This window comes from Lactuca virosa, chromosome 3 (genome assembly GCF_052849685.1).
Source record: "Lactuca virosa cultivar CGN04683 chromosome 3, Lactuca_virosa_CGN04683_v6, whole genome shotgun sequence".
Lineage (NCBI taxonomy): Eukaryota > Viridiplantae > Streptophyta > Magnoliopsida > Asterales > Asteraceae > Lactuca > Lactuca virosa.
Genome location: NC_136428.1, coordinates 132,608,111 through 132,630,612, shown reverse-complemented (window position 1 = coordinate 132,630,612; position 22,502 = coordinate 132,608,111). Strand labels below are relative to the sequence as shown.

At 35.3% G+C, this 22,502-nt stretch overlaps 3 protein-coding genes and 1 pseudogene across 4 annotated transcripts; 3 read left to right on the top strand and 1 right to left on the bottom strand.

The window, feature by feature from the left end:
• Nucleotides 1–5,100: 5,100 nt before the first annotated feature.
• On the bottom strand, nt 5,101–5,921 carry LOC145162625 (citrate-binding protein-like). Its single transcript, XM_079081714.1, has 2 exons — nt 5,629–5,921; nt 5,101–5,499 (listed from the first exon to the last, which is right to left on the bottom strand). The coding sequence occupies exons 1-2, from the start codon at nt 5,896–5,898 to the stop codon at nt 5,101–5,103; spliced, it is 669 nt and encodes a 222-aa protein (XP_078937840.1). The 5' UTR covers nt 5,899–5,921.
• Nucleotides 5,922–7,370: 1,449 nt separating this feature from the next.
• LOC145166587 (THO complex subunit 4D-like) lies at nt 7,371–10,393 on the top strand. The gene is made up of 7 exons (XM_079085593.1): nt 7,371–7,633; nt 8,087–8,320; nt 9,095–9,238; nt 9,324–9,392; nt 9,479–9,663; nt 9,756–9,806; nt 9,989–10,393. The coding sequence occupies exons 2-7, from the start codon at nt 8,138–8,140 to the stop codon at nt 10,170–10,172; spliced, it is 816 nt and encodes a 271-aa protein (XP_078941719.1). The 5' UTR covers nt 7,371–7,633; nt 8,087–8,137; the 3' UTR covers nt 10,173–10,393.
• A 1,479-nt stretch (nt 10,394–11,872) lies between these two features.
• LOC145166586 (MDIS1-interacting receptor like kinase 2-like) lies at nt 11,873–15,169 on the top strand (annotated as a pseudogene). The gene is made up of 2 exons (XR_013740602.1): nt 11,873–14,543; nt 14,692–15,169. The product of XR_013740602.1 is annotated as an MDIS1-interacting receptor like kinase 2-like (transcript).
• Nucleotides 15,170–17,797: 2,628 nt separating this feature from the next.
• Nucleotides 17,798–20,921, top strand: LOC145166585 (uncharacterized). Its single transcript, XM_079085592.1, has 2 exons — nt 17,798–20,294; nt 20,442–20,921. The coding sequence occupies exons 1-2, from the start codon at nt 17,807–17,809 to the stop codon at nt 20,738–20,740; spliced, it is 2,787 nt and encodes a 928-aa protein (XP_078941718.1). The 5' UTR covers nt 17,798–17,806; the 3' UTR covers nt 20,741–20,921.
• The last annotated feature ends 1,581 nt before the right edge of the window (nt 20,922–22,502 follow it).

The following is a 22,502-nucleotide window of genomic DNA, read 5'->3' as shown; positions in this document are numbered from 1 at the left end:
GGCACTGCAGTAAGTTGGATGTCCAAACTACAGAAAAGTGTTGCCCTTTCAACCACAGAAGCAGAGTATATGGCAGTTGCTGAAGCAAGCAAAGAGCTTATATGGTTGAAGAATTTTCTCAACGAACTTGGCAAAGAACAAGATGATTGTGCATTATTTTGTGATAATCAAAGTGCAATTCATCTTGCAAAGAATCCCGTCTTCCATTCGAAGACAAAGCACATACAGCTGAGATATCACTTCATCAGAGAAAGAATTAATGATGGCACTCTGAAGTTGAGTAAGATCAAAGGAACTGAAAATCCAGCTGATATGTTGACTAAGGTTGTCACCTTAGAAAAGTTAAAGCTTTGCATAGCTTCAACTGGCCTTCAGGATAATTGAAGAGAAGGCCGGGTAATTAGGATGGAGTCAAGGTCAAAATCGTTTTACAGAAATACAGATGCACAGCTGAAGCACAGGTGAAAATTGTTCTGTGGCTTCAAGTGGGAGATTGTTGAGTGGTGAAGCCACTTGTTTAGTGGCAGACAAAAGTAAAGGCAGAAAACATGCAAGAAATCATGGCACCATGTTTCACGGATCATGATTAGCAGCTACTTTTGACAACTTGCAATTTCAATCTCTATATATAGTAATCATATGTATTTGTAAACGGTGTATCAAGATCAATAGAATATATTCCTAGTTACCAAGAGTGGACGTAGGTCAGAAATCGACCGAACCACTATAAATCATTGTGTTCTTGTTTTTCTATAATTCGTGAGCTGAGAGAGAGAGTTTCGTGTTAGTGTCTCGATCCTAACACAAGATTCTAACATAAATACATACATGCACTTATATAAATTTATATATATCATGAAACTAAAGAAGATGCAGAACTGCAATCACAAGATTAGGTTACCTGGCGCGATATAACCATAGGTGCCTGCAATTGCGGTCCAGTTTGATGAGTCTAGCTTTAAAAGCTTGGATGTGCCAAAATCAGAAATATGTGCCTCATAATCAGAATCAAGAAGGATGTTGGAAATTTAAATGTCTCTATGGATTAAAGGAGGTGAGCAGTCGTGATGCATATAAGCCAAATCATTAGCTACACCCTTTACAATATTGACCCTTTTCAACCAATCCAATTCCTTTGCTAAGACATCGCTTCTTAAGATTGATCCAAGGCTTCCCTTTTCAAGGTATTCATAAATCAAAAATGAGTGGCGAACATGGGAGCAATATCCATAGAGTTTTACTATGTTTCGATGCCTTATGTTCGTTAATGATCCTACCTCATTAAGGAATCCATTATGATCAACATTCTCAGATGATGAGTGAAGTTTTTTGACAGCTAGCACATTGTTAGGCTGTAGCTCGGCTTTGTACACAATCCCATATCCTCCAGTTCCAATAGAGTATGCTTCATCAAAATCATTTGTTGCTTTCAAGATGTCATCATACGCTACTCCTCCATCAAAGCTTGTTATGGAGAAATAATCACCACCTTCTTTGTCCAATGGTTTCTGTGGAGAATGTCTCTTTCGTTTTCGATAAGCAATGAGGCCACACATGAAAAAACCAAGTAAAATTGCCCCGATAAGAGGGAGCATAATTACAAGGATGAGTTGATGATGAAAGGGATCATTTTTCTTCTTCGAGATTTGACTTGCACAAAATTTTAGTCCTGTAAAATTTCCACACAAATGTAGATTGCCTTCTATGGACACATTCACAAAGTTAGTGTTAGTGGGAACTGGACCTGTGAGCTCATTGTAAGACAAGTCGATATCAGTCCCACGTGGCAAACTTTTAATAGAATCAGGAATAGAACCAGACAGTCTATTGTGTGATAGATTCAATTTTTGCAAACTTTGCAAACTTTGTACTTCAGATGGTATCTCTTCCTTGAGCAAATTCTGAGATAAATCAAGTTCTGTAAGCTGAACTAATTTACCAATCTCAGATGGAATTTTATCAATGAGCTTGTTGTTCCTAAGATTCAAGTTGTAGATGTGTGTCCAATTGCCAACACTTCTTGGTATCGAGCCATTTAATCTATTTGAGGACAGATCGATAGCAAGGAGATCATGCAGTGATCCAAGCTCTGGAGGTATAATACCTGAAAGATGGTTATCAGCCAAAGACAAATACAACATACTTGTCATCTTCCCCAACTCCTTTGGGATCTCACCAATAAAATGATTTGAAGAAAGATTAAGCTTTCTTAGTTGAGTTGAACTTCCAAACTCTCGAGGTATGTAACCACTGATGTTGTTGTATCCCATATTTAAGACTGTTAAATTCTTGCATTTACTCCAGTTTTGAGAAAGCTCCCCATGAAAATGATTGTGACTGATATCAAGGTAAGCTAAGCTTGGATAGAACCCAAAGCTATTCGATATATTTCCACTTAATTGATTATGATCAAAACGAACTCTTATTAAGCTAGGACAATTCAATAAACCTCTTGGAATAGGACCAGTGAGTTGATTACCTGATACTGTCAATTTTTGAAGCATCCCCCCATGACACAGATCATCAGGCAAATTGCCAGACAACTGATTGTCATCCAATTCTAGCTTAATCAAATCTAACCTTCCGAGTCCTTCTGGAATTGAACCTGAAACGAGGAACAGACGTTGTAGGTTGCTGAGGTTTGCTAGTGATGAAGGAATAGAACCACTAAGTTGATTTAGGCTCAACTCAAGATCAGTGAGAGACTTCAAATTCCCAAGTTCACTGGGAATGCAACCAGAGAGTTTATTATAGAACAAATAAAGGATATTCAAAGATGTTAGATCACCCAATGATGAAGGAATTAAGCCAGATATATGGTTTAAAGCGAGGCTTATGCCCTTAAGTGACACCATGGTTCCTATTTCTTGTGGAATGGAACCAATTAGATTGTTTTTGGAAAGGTCCAAGTCGGTTAGCTGGCGAATATTTGCTATTTCACGTGGGATTACTCCACAAAAGTTCTTCAATGAAATATTAAGATAAACAAGTTTGGATAGGAGTTGGATTTGTGATGGGATGGGTCCGGTGAAGTTGTTTACACTGAGATCAAGATGTGTAAGATTGTGTAGCAAAGAGAATGAAAACTGGTGGAGTGTACCTTTTAAGCCAGATGAACTGAGGCTCAACCTCTGAATCCTCCAATTAGCATTGCAAACTACTCCAAACCATGAAGTGCATGGAATTGATGCATTGGAATTTGAAGGGTGGGGAAGCCATGAAGAGAGCAAGGAGTTGTTTGGGATTTCAAGGCTTGCTTTCCATTTAAGAAGAGCATTGGCTTCCTCCAAAGAAGTAGAAGCAAGATTTGGTATGGGGGAGAGCATTATGATTAGTAGAGCTAGAGTGAAAGATAACAAGTTTGACGAAGATATTATTTGCTTTGCCATGTTATTTTTTGAAAATTGATGATTTGTGCCCCCTAATTTATACTTGGCAACTTTTTTCTTTCCTTTTTTTATTCTCCCTAGCTATTTTTACAAGGAAAATTGATTAAAAGTGAAACTGAGTAATGTTAGTTCAACATAAGTGTAATATAATTTCATCACAATATAAAAAATTATGATTAATTAAGTTACTTAATTTCACAATATAAAAAATTCTGACTAATTAAATTACTTACTTAGTATGTGGTCGACAAAAATTTCAATCATTTGATGGCTAAAGTTATTATGCAATTATGCAAAGAGTAGATGGAACGTTGACAAAGCAAAATAGGATCTTGTCTACTTCTGAATTTAATGGTATATCTAATAAATTCTTTTAGAATAGAAAAAAGCCATCGAAGCCACCTAAGCCTGTAATGTGGATCTGTAGGTTGTCGGATTTGTTTGACAAATTGCAAATTTGGTCCACACCATTAATTTTCAGTAAACATTGACGTGTAACCATAATTATTATTTCACATATTCAAATTATCAAAGCACACTCATTTAAAACAGTCCAAAAATGTTTAGGGTGTTTCGTATATGGAACCACCTTACGTTTTTTTGTTTAATAACCTACTAAAGATATTGAGAGTTTAGGGTCTTTCCTATGACTAAAACAGTCCAAAAATGTTTTAAACCGAGGAAAATCGGTAAATTGTTAGCAGCAGATTTACAATTAAAATAATAATTTTTTTTTACTGTTTACTGTAATTATAAAAACAAAGAAACTACTAATAAAAAAGAAGCCCATAAGTCATGCTCACTGTTAACTTTTATAAACCATAAAAAAAAATCAAAAAATAGATCAAGAAACCTTAAAGTAAAAATTAAAAAACCCCTAACCCCATCTGCTCGTCTCCGTCGCTTTATAATTGAAGCCGGAAAATGTCAATAACTCTCACTCTCCATCGCCCACGGCTCATCTCGTCTTTGAGGTTTTGTTATATGTACATTTCTTTCTTTAACAAGTTTAGTCTCTCGTTTTGCTCTTGTCTCTTTAATTATGTTTTTATAAACTGGGAGAATGTGAATTGTGAACACATATGGTCTGTAAAAAGATTCTAGAAAAATATTTGTAAGAGTACAACTAAAAGAGTTGTTTATAGGGTATACGACCAGGTTCTTCACAAGCATCGTTGACACTTTTATTTTTATCGATTTCAGTTAGCTAGGGAACTACATGATTTTCTTTTTAGATTTGCCACTAATAAGGAACCACATGGTTTTCTGTTCTACACTCGCCACTATTCTCATTCATCTGGTAGCTACTATCCAAATTCTTTTAAAATATGGCTGCCTAGAATTAAGGAAACATCCGTTTGATTTTCTAGTAGGCATCCTTAGAAACATACAAATGTTACTCTTTTTGATAATCTTTTGTCACAATCGTTCTTTTGATTTTCTAGTAAAGTACGATAAGAATAATGTTAAATGAATAGAATGGATTAAGGATTCAACTATGGCTTTTTGAGGCCTTGTATTATTTATAGGCTCATTACTAATTCTATAATATATTTTTTTTGCTGTTAAAAAAGTAGTGAATAAAATAGGAAAGTATTATAAAACATGGCGGCAAGTGGAAATCAACTGAAAGACATGAACATGAAGATTCAAGAGTACCATAAATTTATCATCATATCTTGAAATTTAACATAATTAAAAAATCCAAAGATTAATTACGTAGTCTGAAGATTTTAATATCCTTCCAACGGGACTCCATATAGGAGGAGCCATCGTTTTGCGAGTAGACTCCACACTTGAAATAATGATGTACGTTGGGTCCACTACGTCCAGGTCGATCTTCAAGTCTAAGAACCCCATTTATATAGATTTTAACACTGTTGCCTTCCACATCATGTATAACATTTAAACGAAACCACTTGTTGTATAAATTAGAAAGAATAACATTCCTTCTGTAATAGTAAAGATTATTATTGTATACTGTAAGCATTGTGGTTGTAGCATATGGGGGTTTTGACCCAAAAACTTGCATTACGCTCACCCCGTTAGTACCACTAGGCACATATCCATATGCTTCGAATTGCCAAACACCCGAAGAGTAATCATAACCCTTCATAATAAAGATAAAAATATATATGTTAGTCAACTCAAGTAGCCTATAACATATATATGTCGTGACTCTCTATCAATATGAAGAAGAATTAACAGAAGCAATTAAGATGGATGACAATATCTTTACCTGGATGCGAATCTCAGTACGTGGGCTAGTTTTGCTTTTCCTTGTGTGAGGTTTGTCTGTCTTGAATACCCAAAGCTTGTGGACTCCTTTGATAAAGCTGTATCGTTGGTCAACTGGAAGATTATATGGCTTTTGTATACGGAAATTGGAACGACCGAGTGGTTGTGATACAAACCCTAAGGTGGTATCAATAGGTTCGCTCCCCATGGCTTTGTATACAAAGAGAAAAACCAGTGAAATGTAGAACATGAAATTTGAGTGAGAGTTCATATTTTCTTGGATGTTTGGTTGTGTATGGTTATGAACGACTAGATAATGAGCATTATATAAAGTGATAAGTATATAGATAGAACAAAAAGTGAGAAGATTACAAAGTAAAACAAGTTAGTTATAGCTTTGACGTTGAAATGGTCCATTGATACGAATCATCGAAAATCCCTCATGGTTACATAGATATTGTTTAAAAACAAGAACAAAATGAATCTTGAAAAGCTTCTAAATGATTCGAAATGCCGGCCAAACTGCTATAGGGCTTACGTTATGTAATAAGAGTTAATACACGATCTAGAATTTCCATAACATGTTCATGATTATTGGTTACGTTTTTTTTGATCTATTGGGCCAAAAAGACTCTCTCTAGATGATCCCAATAATTGTGAGAATCTTTAAATTATTAATTAAGGCATTTTAGCAAGAAAGAAAAAAGAAAGAATTTACAAATATCAATTCATATTTCGTCTTATATTAAAAGATTTGGAGAAAGACGAATGATTCAGTATGGGGTGATGATTTTGTTGCAACTTGCAAGGGCGGAACTATTATATACATTTTATGTTAGATTGTCATTGTTTATTAGTCTAAGAAATGTGACATTTTTGTTTTATTTTTGTTTTGGGTTGTTCGCACTTACATACCTTCTTTCCCAGTACAAATATAATTCAAGATTAATTGTTTATCCATTAATACTAATCACAATTTATTGATAATACCATATTGGACTTAGTTTTGCATAATTAAAAACCACAACTTTGATTATCGTTTTGGTTTCGGTTTCTCAATTTAAGTTTTTGTAGATTTTTCAGTTTTGTTTTTTGCTCAACCATAGTAAACTCATACTAACAAATGATATTTGCATGGGGTGGTTATTTTGATCCATGTTAATTTTGTATTTAGGTGATAATATATCACAATTCACATGTCGCATAAACTTTAGGAAAATCTTGATTTATTAGACAACACAATCAAATGTTTCACAATTTGTTTAATGTTGGAGAATTTTACCATCATAAATGCTGTTTGGTTGATAAGCACTATATCAATGCAATATACATACCCATCCATTCCATGTAGTCCCATGCTCATTTACTTTATTTGTTCACTTGGCTTATATCAACAAAATTTGTGACTTGAATTAGTATAATGTAGCATGGTTCACTAGACAAATATAGAAGCTCTCGAATCGTTTCTTTATGATTTAACGCATAATTTAATAAGCATCTATGCTATTATTAAGATACAGAGTAAATATATATAAAGGTCCTCCAGTAATTATATATATTTACGAATCTTAACTTAAATCAATTTCAATAATTATTTAATTATAGAAAGGAATAAAAAAGATTGGAAAACTTATATGATAATGTTCTAAAAAATTGGAAATAAAATAGGCTTAAGAAAGCTATTTATTGTGGCCCAATACAGGCCCAAACGCGTTATTCACTATTACCCTTATCTTCTTCTTCAAGATTCAGAACATCTTTTCGCCAATCGAAATCAAAGTAAAAATCAAACCCTAATTCTATATTTCTATTCCCCAAACAGATCTCTCCAATCTCTCTTCACGATCGATCTAAGATCTATATGCCCCTTTCTTCAACATCTTCAATTTCATCATCCTTTTCTTCCTCTAACCTCTCTCCTTGTCTGCGTACGTTTTCGGCAATCGGTTCTTTGTCGCAGTTCGTACCCTAAATTCAAAGATCTATTCATATCTATTGTGATTCAGGTAAATTTCTTTCACGTATTGATTTATTTATACGTATAGAACCATATACGCAGATCAGAATACACGTTAAATCGATTTTACACATCTGATTGTGATCTGTTGTTTATCGTTGTTTTTATAAGTATTAGCTATTGGTCATACGTGTTATGACGAACATCGTCTTTTTTAATTAACCTTGGATATGGGTTAGTTCTTTGCCCACGTAAGCTTGGGAATCGGAGATCGGTCTTGTATTATTACCAGATCTTATCATACGAACACTAGTGGAGTGATAATTAGCATATTAAACATTCAGAATTTCGATACATAGGTTTTTTTAATGAAGTTTCTGTATATTGATAGTTCAAATGTCAGATCAAGGATCGTACTCATTCTCATATTATTAGGCCTAGGTTTCATGATGTGATTGAAAACATAATTTGGTGGTTGACTAGTCCTTTTCTATTTTGACAGGAATTTTCTATTTCTGAAGACTAAAAGCAAGGTTGCAAAGCCTAGTTTATAATGGCATCATTGGATATGTCTCTTGATGATATGATTAAAAGCAGGCGCAATACTGAGAGAGGTAGAGGGCGAGGTAGGGCCCGCCGTGGGCGTGGACAAGGAAGACCCACAGCCACAGGGCCACCTCGCAAAGGCCCCCTCAGGGTGAACTCTGCTCGGCCATCAGCTCACACCATTGCCAAGGCAAGCTCCACAATTATGGATATCTTATCCTTATGCATTTGATTCAGACTCTGATTTCAAACACAAACTTGAGGAACTACTCATTACATCTCTCTTTTTCAAATTTCAAAGTAAGGGGTATATGACACAGTGTATAATGTTCATGGAGAAGTTCATTTTGGCATAACCATTCACCTTCCAAGAAATTATCACCTAATGATGTTCATGGATTGTTCTCTGGATCTTACACGAATTACTTGATGAACCCAGAAGTTCTATCCTATCTTATGATGTTAAGGGGCTTCACTGATCATTGATCATTGATCATTACTAATTAATCATGATTACTTTAATTTTGTGGATGTTTGGAAAGGGAGTTGATGATGCATCATAGTGCTATATTTGGAATCTCTCATACTCATAGTGAGATTTTCATGGCGTTCAAAGATGCATCCTACTATCCTAAGTTCATGGTGTTTCTGCAAAGGAGATTCCTTCACTGAACTACAGGACTGGTTCTTTCTCCTGTTCATTATCTCACATGTTTTAAGGAGTGGAGTGGGTTTAGTCTTCAACTCCCAAAATCTCAAGATCTCTTTTTATGTCAAGTGTTAAAGATAGGTTGTCATTTTATAATAATGAAATCTCAAGATCCAATCTTTATTTAAAAAAAATGATCTGGATTAGTTCTAGATACACCATGAATCATGATAATTGATTATAGGTCATGAAGAAAGGTGAAACTTTTTTTGTATTATGGTATTATAATGCTGACACGTGGCATGCCCGCATCAGTCTTTTCGCAGACCCAAGCCTTTGCCATGGCAGCGTGACTTGTTGGAAGACAGCCTCAAAGCAGCAGGTCTACCAGGATTGGATAATGCTGCAAAATTATATGTCTCCAATTTAGACATTGGAGTCACTAATGAAGATATAAGGGTAACACAACTATCAACTATTACCAATTTCTTTTCTTTTCTTATATTTTCTTTAAGTTTAACAATTGATATGGGCCCCACCACAGGAACTGTTTTCTGAGATTGGAGAGCTGAATAGATATGCAATTCATTATGACAAAAGTGGCCGTCCAAATGTAAGTGTAACGAAAGAGTATTAAATTCTTTAACAAAAAAAGTATATAGTTTTTTAAAATTTTTTTTTTTGTTAATTTTGTTTTAGGGAACAGCTGAAGTGATATTTGCAAGAAGAAATGATGCATTTCAAGCGTTTAAACGTTACAACAATGTACAGTTGGATGGGAAGCCAATGAAGATTGAGATTGTAGGGTCAAAGTCGGATGCTCCTCTTTCGCCACGTGTCAATCTGGTTGGAGGAGTAAATGGACAGAGGACAGTTGTCATGATGTAAGTTGCCTTTCTTATGTGAAATTACTTTTTTGTCCTTTGCTTTTTTGTTGAATTCCTGTTTTGTAAAATTGGGTACACTTGCATTGCAGGCCTGGAGTGGCTCGTGGAAGAGGAGGGGGTGCATTTAATCGTACATCTGGGTAGGGTTATAATAATGTCCTAATAAGAAACAGTTTGAAAGTACAAAGCAATATTTGGGTAGATATTTTATAGTTTGATTACGAAATTGGAAAACAATAAATACTACAAATAAATGGAAGTAGGTTTTAAGCATACAATTGTTTGTGTAGTAGTTAATCTCTGTTTTTTTTTTGTGTTGTAGTCGGAGAACCCGTGGTGGCATAAAGAGTAGCCGTGGTGGTGGTGTTGTAAACAAGCGTGGCGGTGGTCGTGGTGGGGGCGGTGGTGGTCGTGGGCGGGGGAGAGGGAGGAAGGCGGCGGGGGGTGACAAGTCAGTTGATGAACTTGATAAGGAACTGGAGAAGTATCATGCCATGCAGACCTAATAATAAGGCTTTCGGAAACACAAGTACTGAAAAATACAAGTAGATTTAATATTTGATTAGTTGTGTACAAAAAGCGTATTTGGTTTTTGCAAGAGTGGAGATTGTGTTTTATGCTTTTGTAAGTTGTGGGTGTTTTGTTGCTTCATGTGACACCTTAAAATGTGGGGTCTTAGATTATGTTGTTTTACCTTTATTTGATTTTTTGAAAAAACTTTACTAAAGTCTCGCCATCAACACTATGGTTTCCACTATACAACATATTATCATGGCCACTAATGCAATGTGCTAGGTTTGGATCTATTTGTGGATAATGCAATATACAACTACCAATACTTGTATGCACTCTGTGCTTAAAGGGTAACTTGTGACTTCCAGGCAACCAGCCATTGGTAATCAATTTTTTGGGGCAGAAGTAACAAATGTTTGGAGACCATTTATGTTTTGTAAATATTCTTTGTTTTCCACTACTATGAACAAACCATACAGCTGATGTGGCATTAAATTCAAACAAAAAAGAAAAAAGAATTCATTCAGGCATTTCTTCAAACAGTTGACATTCATTAGACTCACATGTACAAATGATTCCTCCCTTTGGATTCAACTTTTGACTATTTTTTCCTCTGGTGTTGCTTTGGTGAAATTCAACTTCTCTGGTGATGCTACGTACATGCCGTGAGATGGATTTCTCCTTTTCGATTTAATTTTTGACCGTTTTATCCCTGGTGTTGCTTTGGCCAAATTCAACCGTGTTTGTGTGCTGCCCTTGCTTTCATCTCAAAGCAAGCTTCATGTGCACAATTTTTTCATATCAAAGTTCATAGTTTTCTTGGTGTTGCTTCGTTTTAAGACTTAATTCCTCCTTTGGGAGCATTGATCAATTTGATAGGTATGTTTGCTTTTGAAATGAGAGTTTTATTAAAATTGCTTGGAAAACAATAAATAAATATCAAATATGTCTCAATTTAATCGAAGTTATATTGCACTTTTTATTTTACAAAAATTTGGTTGAGAATTCTATCACTAATTTGTGAAGATAAGGATCCTAAGAGAAAGAATTGATCACGAAACGTGCAGATGAATTCTAAAGATTTGTGTAAACTAATCAGTTGTGGAAATATGAGAAACAAACAATAATACAGGTGTATTTCACTTTTTATTTAATTATCTTCATTTTTAAATCTATGGACGTTTTAGACACTTCAGGAGATAAAAGGATGTAAGTCAATTAACAGATGAAATAGATTGCAGGGAACAATAAGAACCATTAATTTTTATTTTATTATCTTCATATTTATATTCTTTTCCCTCATTCACACGTTCAAGGAACACCCATGTCCATTTGTTTTTTAGATTCTTTCAAAGGACCCTTATGTCCCTATCTCCATTGACCCCTTCATACAGTTTTGACGTGGATCATCTACATAATACTCATTTATAGAACTGATTATCAAGTAAAACACAGTTTGAGTGAAACTTCTACTAACATTAATCAGAAAACGAAAATAAATATGTCTAAATAATAAAGTTAAGTTTTATTATTACATTGTTAGATTCTACAATAACATATAATACCACATGTTGTCTTTTCGAAATCCTAGCTCCTTTCTAAATTTTGGGTTACAACGAATTTTTTTGTTATAAGAATAAATGAGTAATGTAATGACAGATAGATACAATTCGAAGTGTAATACACTCCTTTGTGGAAAAATTTGACACCGACTTCTAACGTAAAAGACACTCCTTGTGGAAAAATATGACATTGGGCAAATTCTCTTTTCGAGTTCGTGAAAAAGAAAACAAGAGAAAAAGGTAGCTCAAGTATAAATCAGGACATGCAAACCATTCTTTTTTTTATTAAAAGCAACATGGCAAAGCAAATAATGTCTTCTTCAAACTTATTATTTTTCTTTCTGGCTCTACTAATCATCACACTCTCCACCATACCAAATTTCGCATCTGCTTCTTTGGAGGAAGCCAATGCTCTTCTTAAATGGAAAGCAAGCCTTGAAATCCCAAAAAACTCCTTGCTATCTTCATGGATTCCCCTCCCTTTGAATTCCAGTGCATTGGTTCCATGCACTTCTTGGTTTGGAGTAGTTTGCAATTCTGATGGGAGCATTCAGAAGTTGAACCTCACATCATCTGGATTAAAGGGTACGCTTCATCGATTTCCATTCTCTTTGCTACACAATCTTACACATTTTGATCTCTATATGAACAAGTTTTTTGGCCCCATCCCACCAGAAATTCAACTTTTGTCCAAACTTGTATATCTTGATTTTTCTGAGAATAAGTTTTCTGGAGTAATCCCACCTGAAATAGGAAACCTGCACCAGCTAACCATCTTGTACCTATATTCAAACAATATATCTGGTTCAATTCCTTCATCCTTGGGCAATTTGAAGTATCTCAGTGAACTTTTCATGAGCTACAATTAACTTAGTGGTTCTATTCCTTTATCTCTAGCAAAGCTAGCTGAGTAACCTACTGATTCTGTACCTAGGTGTGAATAAATTATCTGGTCCCATTCCTGTTGAACTTAGGAATTTGAAGTCTCTCACTGATCTTGCTGTGAATGAGAATCAACTTAATGGCTCTATTCCTTCATCATTGGGTAATTTGACATCTTTGAATCTCCTTTATTTATACCAAAATCAACTCTCTGGTCCTATTCCTGTTGAACTTGGGAATATGAAGTCTCTCACTCATCTTGAGGTAGGCATCAATCAGCTTAATGGTTCTATTCCTTCATCACTGGAAAAGCTGAGCAACTTACTATGGTTGAACCTAATTGAGAACAGATTGTCTGGTCCCATTCCTAGTGAAGTCGGGAAGTTGAAGTCTCTCACTCATCTTTACGTTAGCAGAAATCAGCTTAGTGGTTGTATTCCTTCATCATTTGGTGATTTGACTTCTTTAAATTTCCTTTATATGGATCACAATGAGCTTGCTGGTTCCATTCCAGGTGAACTTGGGAAATTGAAGTCTCTCATTGATTTTAAGGTGAACAACAATCAAATTAATGGTTCTATTCCTCCAGAGTTTGGAAATTTAACTCAACTACAAAGACTTGATCTGTCTTCAAATCATTTGGTTGGTGAGATCCCAAAGGAGTTTGGAAAGATGAAAAGTGTGTTATATTTGTATTTGGCTGGCAACCAACTTTCAGGTGTTATACCTCTAGAGCTTGGATTTTGTGAACTCCTTGAAGTACTCGATCTATCCAAAAATAGATTGAATGGGTCGATTCCAACAAGTATCGGTCAATGGGAACACATCCACTACTTGAATCTTAGTAATAACAAGCTCAGTGAGAAAATTCCATCCGAGATTGGTAAATTAGTTCATCTTACAGACCTTGATTTATCTCAGAATTTTCTCACAAAAGAGATACCAGCAGAAGTTCAAAGTTTGCAGAGTTTGCAAAAATTGGATTTTTCTCACAATAGACTATCTGGTTCTATTCCTGATGCTTTTGTAAATTTGCCTCGTGGTATTGATATCAACCTTTCTTTCAATAAGCTCTCAGGTCCAGTCCCCCTTTCCGCTAACTTTGTGAATGTGTCCATAGAAAGCAATCTAAATTTGTGTGGGAATATTACCAGATTGAAACTTTGTCCAAGTCAGATTATGAAGAAGAAAAATGATCTCTTTCATCACAAGCTCATCCTTGTAATTACACTCCCTCTTATCGGGGCTGTTTTACTTGGTGTATTCATGTATGGCCTAATTGCTTATCAACAACAAAAGAATAAGTCTCCACAAAAAACATCGGATGAAGAAAGTGGCGATTATTTCTCTATTACATGTTTCGATGGAAAAGTAGTGTATGCTGAAATCTTGAAGGCAACAAATGATTTCGATGAAGCATACTGCATTGGGACCGGAGGATATGGGACTGTGTACAAAGCCGAGCTACAACCTGACAATGTGGTAGCTGTCAAGAAACTTCACTCATCATCTGAGAATGTTGATCATAATGGATTCCTTAATGAGGTACGAGCGTTAACGAACATAAGGCATAGAAACATAGTGAAACTCTATGGATATTGCTCCCATGTCCGCCACTCATTTTTGATTTATGAATACCTTGAAAAGGGAAGCCTTGGATCAATCTTAAGAAGTGATGTCTTAGCAAAAGAATTGGATTGGTTGAAAAGAGTAAATATTGTAAAGGGCGTAGCTAATGGTTTGGCTTATATGCATCACGACTGTCACCTCCTATAATTCATAGAGACATTTCCATTGCCAACATCCTTCTTGATTCTGATTGTGAGGCACATATTTCTGATTTTGGCACATCCAAGCTTTTAAAGCTCGATTCATCTAACTGGACTGCAATTGCAGGCACCTATGGTTATATTGCACCAGGTAACACATTCTTTTGATTGTGCCTCTACATATTCTTAAGTTTCATGATATATATAAATAAGTACATGCACATATATGTATCTATGTCAGAATCTTGTGGGGTTGATATAGCTTTTTTTGTTTTTATCTCATGTTCCTTTGGATGTAGAGCTTGCCTATACGATGGTGGCAAATGAGAAATGCGATGTGTATAGCTTTGGAGTTGTTGCAGTAGAAGTGATAATGGGAAAGCATCCAGGAGATCTCATAACATCTTTTCCAACATTGTCTGCTGCTGATTATCTGGTGCCAGCAAACGTGGGAGATAGTCGGATACCTCCTCCCTCATCACAAGTTGAGAAACAAGTTAGGTTGGTTTTGAGTCTCTCAAGAGCATGTTTGACCTCCAATCCACATGAAAGACCAACAATGCAACAAGTTTCAAATCTGTTAATGAAGGATCAGCTTTGAATTGACATCTCTTGGGCTGATCGAAATAGTGTACTTTCAGTGTTCTTTTTACTTTTCTTATGTTCCCTATATGCATCATGTCAATATGTATTCATATGAATGGCTTTTTGTTAAGAAACTTCACATATGTTTGTGAACAAATAAGTAAATGAAAATTACTATGCATTTAAAACTGACTACTGGAAACCAAGGACAATGCCATCACAAAAAAGTCAAGCTTTGATTACCTGAGTGTTAGATGTAATCTTATTAATTAATGCAAGTATAAAAAACTTCTTCATCTGAATCTCCATTCCATGTCTATTGGTAGCTAGCACCAAAATGACACCTGTAGTTTCATGGATAATCAATGGATCATGGAAGAAATTGCAAAGTGATTGTCATTTGAGAATATTGTTACTGCAAATCAGGAAAGAAATAAAACAAGGGCTCTCCACATTGATGGGCATCAATTTTTTCCACAGACATGCTATTTAATGTCAATAGCATTGCCTGGAAACCATACTTTTCTCATTCTGTATTGGTGTATTGGGTGTCTTGGAGATCATTTATTTTCTGTAAATATTCTTTGTTTTCAAGTACTCTATAATATCAATACACTACACTATGAACAAACCAATACCATACAGCTGATATGGCATTAAATTCAGAAAAAAAAAATTAAAAAAAAATCATTGAGGCATTTCATCAAACAGTTAATATTCATTAGACTAACATTTTTGCAAGGAGCATGTACAAGCGATCCTAAATGGAGTGTTGGAAGAAGATAGAACATAAAAATGAGGAAAGACACCAATACCGACCTTTTAATTGATATCCACTTCAACGATCCTGACCACCACTTCAAACCACTCTGCGTCTACTATGGAAATGGATTCACACTTTTGTGTAATCACCAATCTGACTTTAAGTTGATAAATTTTGTGCGATTTGGATGGATTCAAATGATTTGCTTGTGGTTTCTGCACTTGGATTCAAATGATTTGGATGGATAAATTGACTTCGTCCATGGTGTAAGCAGGGGTCGGAAAGTAGAATTGTAGGGTGCCTTGTGCTATGGTCTCTTTGGAATCTCGAATTGGTTTTGTAATTGGTGTAAGCTAGTCTCGAAACCCTCATCTTCAATGTCTGAGAAGGCGAGGATTTTGTGAACTTCTCCAAACAGGGTCTGAAGGTATAGAAATGTTGGGTGCCTTGTGTTATACAGTGTTTGATCTGTTTCGAAAACACGCAATTCCAGAGTTTTTAATCATTGTTATAATCATTAAAGATAAAGTGTTTGATGAGATTCAATTGCTATCCTTCAACTGGGTAAATAACAGAGGCAGTAGATTCAAACTTGCAATGGAGAACTGGTGCATTGATCCTCTTTCTTCCTGACTGCATTCTCAGGGGAGGGGGGTCTGGTGCTTTATGGTGTTGATGAATTGGGTAAATAACAGAGGCAGTAGCTTTATGGTGTTGTACATACATGCTGTGAGATGACTTCCTCCCTTTCGACTTTTGACTATTTTGTCACTTGCATTGCTTTGGTAAAATTCAACGTTTTTGGTTGGTGCTGCTACATACATGCTGTGAGATGCTGTGAGATGGCTTTCTCTTTTCCGATTCAATTTTTGACCATTTTGCCCCTGGTGTTGCTTTGGTAAAATTCAACCCTTTTTTTGGTGCTGCCCTTGCTTTCATCTCAAGGCTTCATGTACACAATTCTTTCTTACGATACGATGTAGAGATATCAAAGTTTATAGTTTTCTTGGTGTTGCTTTCTTTTCAAGACTTATTAATTCCTCCTTTCTTCTGGCTGCTGAATTGGGAGCATTGATCATTTTGATAGGTGTGTTTTCTTTTGGAAAGAAAGTTTTATTAGAATTACTTGGAAAACAAACATAAATGTATTCTGAGTTACATTGCACTTTTTATCCCAACAAAAAATCTGTCGAGTATTCTGTCACTAATATGTGAAGATAAGGACCCTAAGAGAAAGAATTGATCACGAAATGGGATGTGTAGATGAATTCTAATGATTTGTGTAAACTAATCAGTTGCGGAAATATGAGAAACAAATAATAATACAGTTGTATTTCACTTTTTATTTAATTATCTTCATCTTAAGTCCGTAAGCGTGAGACGTTTTAGACGCTTCACAGAAAAGCGAATTAACAGATGAAATTGATGGCAGGGAACAATAAGAACCATCAGTTTTTATATAAATATCTTCCTATTTATATTCTTTAATTTACGGTTTTCCATCATTCACACCTTCAATGAACACACCATGTGCATTTGTATTTTAGATTCTTTTAAAGGACCATTATGTTATGTCCCTATCTCCATTGACCCCATTCACACAGTTTTCACATGGATCATCTCTATAATAGTCTCAGTTACAGAACTAATATGCAGTAAAACACAGTTTGAGTGAAATTTCTATAAATTAGTATTTATCACAAAAAAAAAGTCTAAATAATCAAGTTAAGTTATATTATTACGTTGTTAAATCCAACAATAACATATAATACTGCTTGTTGTCTTTTTGTATTCCTAGTGTCTTGCTAAATTTCGGGTTACAACGAATTATATTGTTCTAAAAAAAGGATTAATATCATGACAGATAGATACAATTCAAAGTGTAATACACACAGTTGTGGAAAACATTGACACATTAAAAGACACTCCTTGTGGAAAAATATGACATTACCCAAATTTCCTTTTCGACTATTTGAAAAAGAAAACAAGAGAAAAAGGTAGCTCAAGTATAAATTAGGACATACAAACCATTCTTTTTTATTAAAAGCAACATGGCAAAGCAAATAATGTCTTCTTCAAACTTGTTATTTTTCTCTCTAACTCTATTAATCATCACACTCTCCCCCATACCAAATTTCGCTTCTGCTTCTTTGGAGGAAGCCAATGCTCTTCTTAAATGGAAAGCAAACCTTGAAATCCCAAAAAACTCCTTGCTCTCTTCATGGATTCCCCTCCATTTGAATTCCAGTGCATCGGTTCCATGCACTTCTTGGTTTGGTGTAGTTTGCAATGCTGATGGGAGCATTCAGAAGTTGAACCTCACATCATCTGGATTAAAGGGTACGCTTCATCAATTTTCATTCTCATTGCTACACAGTCTTACTCATTTGTATCTCAGTCTAAACAACTTCTTTGGCCCCATCCCACCAGAAATCCATCTTTTGTCCAAATTGGTATATCTTGATTTTTCATCCAATAAGTTTTCCGGAGTAATCCCACCTGAAATAGGAAACATGCACCAACTAACCATCTTGTACTTACACTCAAACAATATCTCTGGTCCCATTCCCATTGAACTTGGGAATTTTAAGTCTCTCACTGATTTTAAGGTGAACAACAATCAAATTAGTGGTTCTATTCCTTCCTCATTGGGTAATTTGACATCTTTGAATGTCCTTTCTTTGTATGGAAATCATCTCTCTGGTCTCATTCCCATTGAACTTGGAAATTTGAAGTCTCTCACTAATCTTGATGTGAGTGACAATCAACTTAGTGGTTCTGTTCCATCATCATTGGGTGATTTGACATCTTTGAATATCCTTAATTTGTTCCAAAATCAACTCTCTGGTCCCATTCCTACTGAACTTGGGAATTTGAAGTCTCTCACTCATCTTGTGGTGTGCAAAAATCAACTTAGTGGTTCTATTCCTTCATCACTAGTAAACCTCAGCAACCTACAGTGGCTAATCCTCAGTTTTAATAAATTATCGGGTCCCATTCTTAGTGAAATTGGGAAGTTGAAGTATCTCACTCATCTTTCGTTGAGAACAAATCATCTTAGTGGCTTTATTCCTTCATCATTTGGTGATTTGACATCTTTAAATCAACTTTATATGCATGAGAATGAGCTTGTTGGCCCCATTCCTAGTGAACTTGGGAAGTTGAAGTCTCTCACTGATTTTAAGGTGAACAACAATCAAATTAGTGGTTCTATTCCGCCAGAGTTTGGAAATTTAACTCAACTACAAAGACTTGATCTGTCTTCGAATCATTTGGTTGGTGAGATCCCAAAGGAGTTTGGGAAGATGAAAAGTATGTTGGATTTGTCCTTGGCTGGCAACCGACTTTCAGGTGTTATACCTCTAGAGCTTGGATTTTGTGAACTTCTTGAAGTACTTGATCTATCCAAAAATAGATTGAATGGGTCGATTCCAACAAGTATTGGTCAATGGGCACAAATCCACTACTTGAATCTTAGTAATAACATGCTCAGTGAGAAAATTCCATCCGAGATTGGTAAATTAGTTCATCTTACGGAACTTGATTTATCTCATAATTTTCTCATGAAAGAGATACCATCTGAAGTTCAAAGTTTGCAAAGTTTGCAAAAATTGAATCTTTCTCACAATAGACTATCTGGTTCCATTCCTGATGTTTTTACAAATTTGCCTCGCGGGATTGATATCAACCTTTCTTACAATGAGCTTTCAGGTATAGTCCCTCTTTCCACTAATTTTGTGAATGCATCCATAGGAAGCAATCCAGATTTGTGTGGGAATATTACGGGAGTGAAACTTTGTCCAAGTCAGATTATGAAGAAGAAAAATGATCCATATCATCATAAGCTTATCCTTGTAATTATGCTCCCTCTTATTGGGGCTGTTTTACTTGGTGTATTCATGTATGGCTTCATTGCTTATCAACATCAAAAGAAAAATTCTCCACAAAAACCATCAGACGAAGAAAGCGGTGATTATTTCTCCATAACAAGTTTTGATGGAGCAGTAGTGTATGATGACATCTTGAAAGCAACGGATAATTTTGATGAAGCATACTCCATTGGGACCGGAGGATATGGGACTGTGTACAAAGCCGAGCTACAACCTAACAATGTGGTAGCTGTCAAGAAACTCCACTCAGGGTCTGAGAATGTTGACCATAATGGATTCCTTAACGAGGTACGAGCGTTAACAAACATAAGGCATCGAAACATAGTGAAACTCTATGGATATTGCTCCCATGTTCGCCACTCATTTTTGATTTATGAATACCTAGAAAATGGAAGCCTTGGATCAATCTTAAGAAGCGATGTCTTAGCAAAAGAATTGGATTGGTTGAAAAGGGTAAATATTGTAAAGGGTGTAGCTAATGGTTTGGCTTATATGCATCACGACTGCTCACCTCCTATAATTCATAGAGACATATCCATAGCCAACATCCTTCTTGATTCTGATTGTGAGGCACATATTTCTGATTTTGGCACATCCAAGCTTTTAAAGCTCGATTCATCCAACTGGACTGCAATTGCAGGCACCTATGGTTATATCGCACCAGGTAACACTATCTCGTGATTGTAGTTCTACATCTTCTTAACTTTTATGATATATATAAATAAGTATATGCACATATATGTATCTATGTTAGAATCTTGTGGGTTGATATAGCTTTTTTTGTTTTTATCTCATGTTCCTTTGGATGTAGAGCTTGCTTTTACGATGGTGGCAAATGAGAAATGCGATGTTTATAGCTTTGGAGTTGTTGCACTAGAAGTTATAATGGGAAAGCATCCTGGAGATCTCATAACATCTTTACCAACATTGTCTTCTGATTATCTGGTGCCAGAAAATGTGGAAGATAGTCGGATACCTCCTCCCTCATCCCAAGTTGAGAAACAAGTTTGGTTGGTTCTGAGTCTCGCAAGAGCATGTTTGAACTCCAATCCACTTGAAAGACCAACAATGCAGCAAGTTTCCAATCGGTTAATGAAGGATCTGTTTTGAATTGACATCTCTTGCCTGATCAATATAGTGTACTTTCAGTGCTCTTTACTTTTCAAAAGTTCCCGTTATGCACCCTGCCAATATGTATTCATTTGAATGGCTTTTTTTTTTTAAGAAACTTCACATATGTTTGTAGTAGTAAAGAAATAAGTCAATGAACATTGCTATACTTCTAAGAACACACTACTGGAAACCAAGGACAACGCCATACACACATCCCCCAAAGAAGAAATTTTGTTGGCATACTTTTTATATTTCTTTCAAATTTTATTTATTTAGTAAGTTACGTATTTTAAAATGAATAATTAATTATAATGACTGCATACTTTCAAAAAAAATATATCTATCAATATTACCATACAATTTTATTCTTGTACAACATGTGGGTACAAGCCCGGATAATATGATATATGAGCCATAACATGTTATATAACCCATCATGTCATCTGAGTATTGTTACTGCAATCTGGAAACAAAATATATTAAGAAAAGATACGTCATTATAAATATACAAAATATATTTCCATTTTATAACCCGTATCCTACCTAAGTCATTAAAATATACAAAAATAAGTAAATCTGGTTCACATTTTAAAGTGTAATATTAGCTAATATATAATCAATAGCATTGCCTGGAAACCATTCTTCTCTCATTCTGTATTGGATGTGTACAATTATTTGGGGCAGATTAACAGAATGTTTGAAGACCATTTATTTTCTGTAAATATTCTTTGCTTTCAAGTACTCTACGAAATCACAACACAGCACTATGAGCGAACCTTACAGTTGACATGGCATTAAATTTAAAAAAAAAAAAAAAAAAAAACCATTCAGGCATTTCACAAACAGTTAATATTCATTAAACTCATATTTTTGCAACAAGAATGTACAAATGATCCTAAACAGTCAATATTCATTAATCAGTGTTATAATCATCAAGATAAAGTGTTTGATGAGATTCAATTGCTATCCTTCAACTGGGTAAATAACAGAGGCAGTAGATTTAAACATGCAATGAAAAATCATCTTGGTGTTTGCGTTTTCACAGCCTTTGCAGATTGAATCGGTAGCTGTTTTCCATGATGTGGTGTTGAATTGGTGATGCTGATGAGTAAAGTCTTGCTGTTTATTCCCACCAATATTTCATTTCTGCTGCCGTAGTTGCTATCCACGAGAATTTCATGTTGAGATTGCTGCTGTTTGGATGTCCTTCATGAAGCCTTATGGTGTTGTACATACTACATACATGCTGTGAGATGGCGTCCTCCCTTTCGATTCAACTTTTGACTATTTTTCCCCTGGTGTTGCTTTGGTGAAATTCAACATTCCTCCCTCGTTCTGCTACATACATGCTGTGAGATGACTTTCTCCTTTTTGGTTCAACCTTTGACCATTTTGCCCCTGGTGGTGCTTTGGCGAAATTCAACCGTTTTTTTTGGGCCGCCTTTGCTTTCATCTCAAAGATTCATGTGCACAATCCTTTCTTACGATGCAGAGACATCAAAGTTTATAGTTTTCTTGGTGTTGCTTCTTTTCAAGACATAATTCCTCCTTTGGGAGCATTGATCAATTTGATAGGTATGTTTGCGTTTAGAAAGAAAGTTTTATTAGAATTACATGGAAAACAAACATAAATGTAATCTAAGTTATATTGCACTTTTTATTCCAACAAAAAATCTGTCAAGAATTCTGTCACTAATATGTGAAGATAAGGACCCTAAGAGAAAGAATTGATCACAAAATGTCAAACAAACCATAACAT

Coding starts and splice junctions, on each gene's coding strand:
- LOC145162625 (XM_079081714.1), bottom strand. CDS start 5,898: ATGAACTCTCACTCAAATTTCATGTTCTACATTTCACTGGTTTTTCTC. Junction 5,500..5,628: donor GTACTGAGATTCGCATCCAG/GTAAAGATATTG, acceptor TTTATTATGAAG/GGTTATGATTACTCTTCGGG.
- LOC145166585 (XM_079085592.1), top strand. CDS start 17,807: ATGTCTTCTTCAAACTTGTTATTTTTCTCTCTAACTCTATTAATCATC. Junction 20,295..20,441: donor CTATGGTTATATCGCACCAG/GTAACACTATCT, acceptor CTTTGGATGTAG/AGCTTGCTTTTACGATGGTG.
- LOC145166587 (XM_079085593.1), top strand. CDS start 8,138: ATGGCATCATTGGATATGTCTCTTGATGATATGATTAAAAGCAGGCGC. Junction 9,239..9,323: donor TCACTAATGAAGATATAAGG/GTAACACAACTA, acceptor GCCCCACCACAG/GAACTGTTTTCTGAGATTGG. Junction 9,807..9,988: donor GCATTTAATCGTACATCTGG/GTAGGGTTATAA, acceptor TTTGTGTTGTAG/TCGGAGAACCCGTGGTGGCA.